Consider the following 6,085-nt stretch of genomic DNA (forward strand, 5'->3'; position numbering starts at 1 on the left):
CTAACTTTCACTGACTTCATCCTTAGTGTAGTATTGGTAAATACTTTAAGACAAAGTTCCTTAGCCTAGTCTATATCCACAGCTGATGTGCCTCCATACCGATACCGTACCCTTTGTAGACGGATAAGTTTTTCTGTAACCTTAGCTTTTCTCCTTTTTCGAACTGTTTTTCCAATTCTTAGTATTACTTAAAAGAAAAACAACTCTATAATTTCATAACTTTAACCTACCGGATGCTTTCATATTTTTTCCATCAGGCCTAATGGGCTTTTGTCCCTTTGCCTATAGGCGGCGGCTTCGCTTGGCTATCGCGCAAGTGTTTTAAGTCTTTAAGCAGTCAAATGAGCTAAGCTCCTGGGAATGAAATGCATGTCCTGCTAAGCCCAAAATCTAATGTGCTTGACTTGGAAGTAGGCCACTCTTTCACTGTGAGGATCTTCTTTTAGTCTGTAGCCATCCTTTTGCCTACTAATGACATAATCCGGGTATTCTATCTATGGTTGAGAAAATGAACATTTATTCAACTTCACAGATAGACTGGATTAGAAGGATTCGTTATCTGAAAATTTAAATTCATTTCTCGTTTCAAATATTCACTTTGTTGCATACCATATCTCAACAGATTAGCGTAATTTTCCCCTGAATTCACCAGATAAGCCGATCTGGACCATACACCCAGCCCAAATCCAAAGCCCAGTTAATGCTAAAGCGAGCCCATACGACGGCGACTCGGGGTCGGGGGTCGTCGGGGGCGGGTGGCACCAAACTGGCCATTCCTCCCCGAAACCGTTTCCTCTATAAACCCCGCGCTCTGCTCCACGGCTCGTTCGTCGCGGGTTCAAAATTTCGGTCCCCACCGCATCCTACCTACCGCAAACCCCCAGCACCCAAGGCTACCCGGAATCACCACCGCCGCCTCCTCCTCCTCCTCCCGACCCCGCCATGAGCGCGCCCGCCACCGGCCAGCCGCCGGTCGACGCTGGCGGCGGCCGCATCGGGTTGGGCAGGGAGCTGGGGCACCCGCCGAGGGACGGCGTCTCCAGCCTCCGCTTCTCGAAGCACAGCAACCGCCTCCTCGTCTCCTCATGGGAGAAGGTTAGTTCACAAGCCTCGCGCGCCTCCCACTTCTCCGAGGAAACGAAACCCTAGCGGCTCGGTTTGATCCGTTGGGTTCTGTGCCTGCGCGGGCTTGGCTGTGCGTGCGCCTGCGCGTTCGCTCCTTCCAGGCGGTGCGGCTCCTGGACGTCGATGCCACCAACGCGCTGGTGGGCGCGTTCGCGCACAAGACGCCCGTGCTGGACTGCTGCTTCCACGATAACGACTCCTCGGCGTTCAGCGCCTCGAGCGACCACGTCGTGCGGAGGTGAGGTGATAGGGATCACCTATTCATCTTCCCGCCCCGTTTGATTGGTATTTTGCTTAGCGATTCTGATTGAATGGTCGGGGACGCGGTACAGTTTAGCACAACAGAGGCGGAGCTTTGCATTTCTGATGTTAAAATGGCTCGGTAGGAAGTAGGGTCGGACATGATTTTAGTGGGTTTCAGACCCAAATGCCCGCAGCATAGGCAATAGCATATTTATTCAGCACGATTAACTGAACTTAAATTTCTGTTCGGCCAGATCATTCGTACCGAAGCTCAATTGTTGACCTGTATGTTTCGGATCTGTTTTGTTGTACTACATGCAGGCTGTCCTTTAGTGCCGAAAGTAGTTATCGCTTGGGAACCCATGATGGTCCAGTTCGCTGTGTGGAGTACTCCGATACCACAGGTACTTGCTTAATTACTCTTGCCTGTTCGCTTTTGCTGCACAGTGCTATTGTGTTGTCAAACTTCAGTTTCTGAAGAACATTGCTATGTATCATCAAAACCATGTTTCGTGTTGCTAGAGATGGGTTAATTAAGTTAAGAACGTTGTCAATCTGACCCCCAAATTGTAATAGTTCAATGGATCGCTATGCTCGGCGAGTTCATGCTTTATTTCTTCCTGATGTTGGTTTAGGACTATCATAATAACCTTCATATAATATACAGCCTTCTTCTGTTACCGTGCAACAATAATGATTTTTGGGTATATTTTACTTATGTTTTAAGATAGAGTATTTAATAAATATCCACTCCATGAACTTGCTTATGATATCCATCTTCTGTTTTTATGCTTAGTTCTCTGTATTGTTCATCTGCCATCGTTCAATAGTTGTTCCTAAATCCCAATATGAGAAACTGAAAGAGCCTAGATGATATCTGTTGAATGAATACTAGATAATCTAGGAAGACAGCTACCTGGTGGGTCTGGTCTTTATCAATAGACATGCGATGCTGATGAAGACTATAGTAGACAGTGGTGAAATATGGCCTTAAGTATTCAGAAGTCATAGTGTGGGCAGTTATCGTTTGAAGTTTACCACGTTTGTCCTTTGTTGTGTCAAATATATATTCAGTTTACAAGTCCTACATCTCTAGAAACATCCAAAATCATGTGATCTCTACATTTATGCGACTAGCATCTACAGTATTATTGTCTCTGACCCAAAATACTTGTAGTAGATAACCTGATGTCTTATACTATTGTCATCTGGTAGTGAGCTCATGTGGATTACTAGATGAGAGTCTTAACCGAAAAGGTAGGTGAAAATTTCACCCTACCAGACAGCCTAGAGATTTACAGTACGCATGACAAATTAAGAAAATCAAGCATATTGGTTACAGTATCTCACGTACAATGGCTCTGGCATTTCCTGCACAACTATAATTCATTAATAAACAGATAATTTTTCACTCTTAATAATAACCTTAACCATCATATGCTTGTGTCCTGTCTTATGCCAGGTCAAGTAATCACTGGAAGCTGGGATAGGACTATAAAGTGTTGGGATCAAAGAGGTGCGACTGGGCCAGAATATACACTTATTGGGACACACACCCAACCTGAACGTGTATACGCACTTTCATTAGCAGGACATAAGTTGGTTGTTGCAACAGCAGGAGAGCATGTGAATGTTTATGATTTGCGCAATATGTCTGAGCCTCAGCAAAGGAAGTCTTATCTGAATTCTCAAACACGCTGTGTTGAGTGTTATCCAAATAAAACTGGTAAGACGTTCTTATGATAATTCTGCGAATATGCATTGATCAATATTCCTGCTAAATAACACTGGCATGAATTGAACCTTATTTTTGTTGATTTGTGTAACATACAAAAGATGTACTAAGTTGGAATAGAATTTACCTTTCTTGTTTGGCATGAACCCTTCTTGTTCATTTGGAGAGGCGCCATGAGAACTGTTATCTTGTACTGTTTCTTGAATCTTATAAAAATTGGTACATGATTAACTTCCTTGTGTTAATGCATGGTCAATAGATAAATATCTTGAAATTTCATGGAACCATATATCATTTTGTGTGTACAAGTGGATGGATAGGTTGTTTGAGATTCATGCAACAATGCTGTTATCAGTTTTTGTATAGATTATCATTTGGCTCCATTACTACTTAATCTACTTGATGCTTGACAAGTATGGTCATTTTGTCCTATGGTTATAGAATTTCCTATTCGGTTTTTAACTTTCACCGGTTCAAGGGTGTGGATGATTTATGATCTTTGATTCAACTATTGAAGGTGCAATAACAGGTCAACTCGTTGGGAAAGTTTGAACTTCTCTATTTCGTCAGCATACATGAATTTGATGAAAGCATGACTTTCTACTGTTTCCTTAATTATCGTTAAGATTTAGCTTCTCGGTGTCTCTTCCAGGATATGATTTTCCAGCAGTAGAGCTTAGAAAACAAGTCTATTTCATAATGAAAGATTCACAGCAAAGCCTGAATTTCAGATATCCCTCCAGTCTCATACTATAATGCTAACGCCTTCCCTCACTATCTATATTGATTCAGAATGAGATATTTTTAACTGATCTCAATTGGTTTCATCATTTGTTCTAGTGCTCCAGCGCTGTGTTGACTATGGACGCCTTCTATTTCTGTGTAGTACTCTTGGGTTAATGGTTGATCCACATTGATGGTGTCTTCAGTTCTGTGTTGCATCTGACTATGTTTTTTATTTTTGTTTTGGACCTTCTCTTACCTGACATTCTAATTCCGTTGGCAGGATAATATTAATGGTTATAAATAGTAATCAGCATTAGTGATATATTTTCAGTTTTTTCTAGGGCTCTAGCCTTGTACGTATAAGTTTAGTCCTACACTTGAACATACTACCCATGGGCAATGGGTGGTGTTGAAGTCACAACATAGCATAATCAATACTTTTCTAGCTATGGACAGGGGTGCATGGAAGCTTGCTATCCATGTGCCAGAGCCATGAGTTGGTCGAGAGATCTTATGGGTTTCACCTCTAACCTACCCCAACTTGTTTGGGACTAAAGGCTTTGTTATTGTTGTTGTTGTTGTTGTTGTTGGAAGTTCAATAGTTTTTTGAGTTTGGAATATTCATCCGCAAACTAGCTGTAATTATCATCGTCTTGAACTCTAGTCTCTCGTGCATATTTCTCATTTTATTTCTTAGGTCTCTTTACATTCAGCAAAGTGTCCTTTAATTTAATCTCTATTTTTGACCTGTATGTAGGATTTGCTTTGGGTAGTACAGACGGACGAGTTGCAATGGACTTCTTTGACCAATCTGAGTCTAGTCTCGAAAAGAGGTATATACTGTGTTGCAAAAGGATGACACCTTTTCTAAATAGTTAGTTTATTAAAGATAAGGGCATTGACATTGCTCTCAATTGGCTTCTTATTCTACATAAGGTCACTTGTGTTCCACCTTTATACCTTCTTTTAGGGCATTGTTCATTGTTTTTGATATAGTTAACCACTCATGCCGAGCGGTTCCACCTTTTTATACCTAGCCTTATGGTTTTTCATTGGCTGTTTGTTTTCGTCAGGTATGGTTTCAAGTGCCATCGATTGACCGAGGGCAGAGTGAGGGTTGCATATCCTGTTAATGCAATTGCATTCCACTCAGTGTAAGATGCCCCTGATCTCTCTCGCACTCGCACTGTCATCAACTTTCAGTTCCTTTAATAGCCTAATCTAACGTACGCAGGCATGGAACGTTTGCCACGGGCGGATGTGATGGATTTGTGTGCACTTGGGATGGAGAAAACAAAAAGAGATTGTTTCAGGTTTTTCTTGCCCCACGATTTATCTGCCAAACAAACTGATCCTAATTCTGTGTCAGGAATTCAGACCTCGGGATATCTGAATTTTTTTTCCTGCTCCGATTGCAGTCCCCCAGGTACCCAACCAGCATTGCTGCTCTGTCTTTCAGCAAGGATAACAATCTGCTCGCTGTTGCATCCAGTTACACTTACGAAAGGGGAAAAATAGAGTAAGACCAAAATTTTGCTATACCATAGGAGCATTCCCCTATCATTCAAGGCAGAACCGCCGAACCGTCAATTTAACCGCTGGTTTTGCACTTTACAGGAATGAACCTGGTACTAACATCTTTATCCGCGATGTCAACGAAGTGGAAGTAAAGCCGAGGCACTGAGGAGTGAGGTGCGCTTTCTTCGACAGGTTGCTTGTTCCCGCTTTAGTTCAGAGGCTCACTGGGGTATGAGACATACACACTTAGTTTTAGCTGAAACTGTGGGTTCGTTCTAATACTTGATACAAACCTGGGGTTTTACAGTAGTACGTACAGTTTTACGATCACTTGATGGTATAGTGGCGGTCCAATTGTACAGACATTCCAAAGATAGCTCCCATTTGCACCGAAAGTTGTAATCTCTCGAACAAAGTTGTAAATCCGTCGTCAACTGGTTTCACCCTGGCATGTATGTTGACTCCAATCAATCATGTGTAGTTTGCTCTCTCGAGCTGAAAGAAATCAGCTCATTTATGACAGATCCCACTGAGTCGAACACACTGGCACTATATTAGTATTACCATTCCAACAACATAAGTAAACAGCGACTGGTGGGGATTGTTCTCCGCGGAGACGATTAGGGGAGCACCGCGCGGATCTGCTCCCCAACCAAGCGCACTTAAGCGTCCGTAATCGAGCATGTGGGACGATCGATCGATCGACGCTAAGCTAAACTAAAGTAGGAGGCCACAGGC

At 42.7% G+C, this 6,085-nt stretch overlaps 1 protein-coding gene across 1 annotated transcript; it reads left to right on the top strand.

Moving 5' to 3' along the window:
• The first annotated feature begins 842 nt into the window (after positions 1 to 842).
• LOC125541299 (mitotic checkpoint protein BUB3.1-like) lies at positions 843 to 5,818 on the top strand. Its single transcript, XM_048704745.2, has 9 exons — positions 843 to 1,095; positions 1,227 to 1,363; positions 1,690 to 1,772; positions 2,831 to 3,094; positions 4,587 to 4,662; positions 4,903 to 4,983; positions 5,064 to 5,142; positions 5,248 to 5,348; positions 5,447 to 5,818. The coding sequence occupies exons 1-9, from the start codon at positions 943 to 945 to the stop codon at positions 5,511 to 5,513; spliced, it is 1,041 nt and encodes a 346-aa protein (XP_048560702.1). The 5' UTR covers positions 843 to 942; the 3' UTR covers positions 5,514 to 5,818.
• Positions 5,819 to 6,085: the final 267 nt, after the last annotated feature.

Source organism: Triticum urartu, chromosome 2A (genome assembly GCF_056163025.1).
Source record: "Triticum urartu cultivar PI428250 chromosome 2A, HENAU_Tu73, whole genome shotgun sequence".
Taxonomy (NCBI): domain Eukaryota; kingdom Viridiplantae; phylum Streptophyta; class Magnoliopsida; order Poales; family Poaceae; genus Triticum; species Triticum urartu.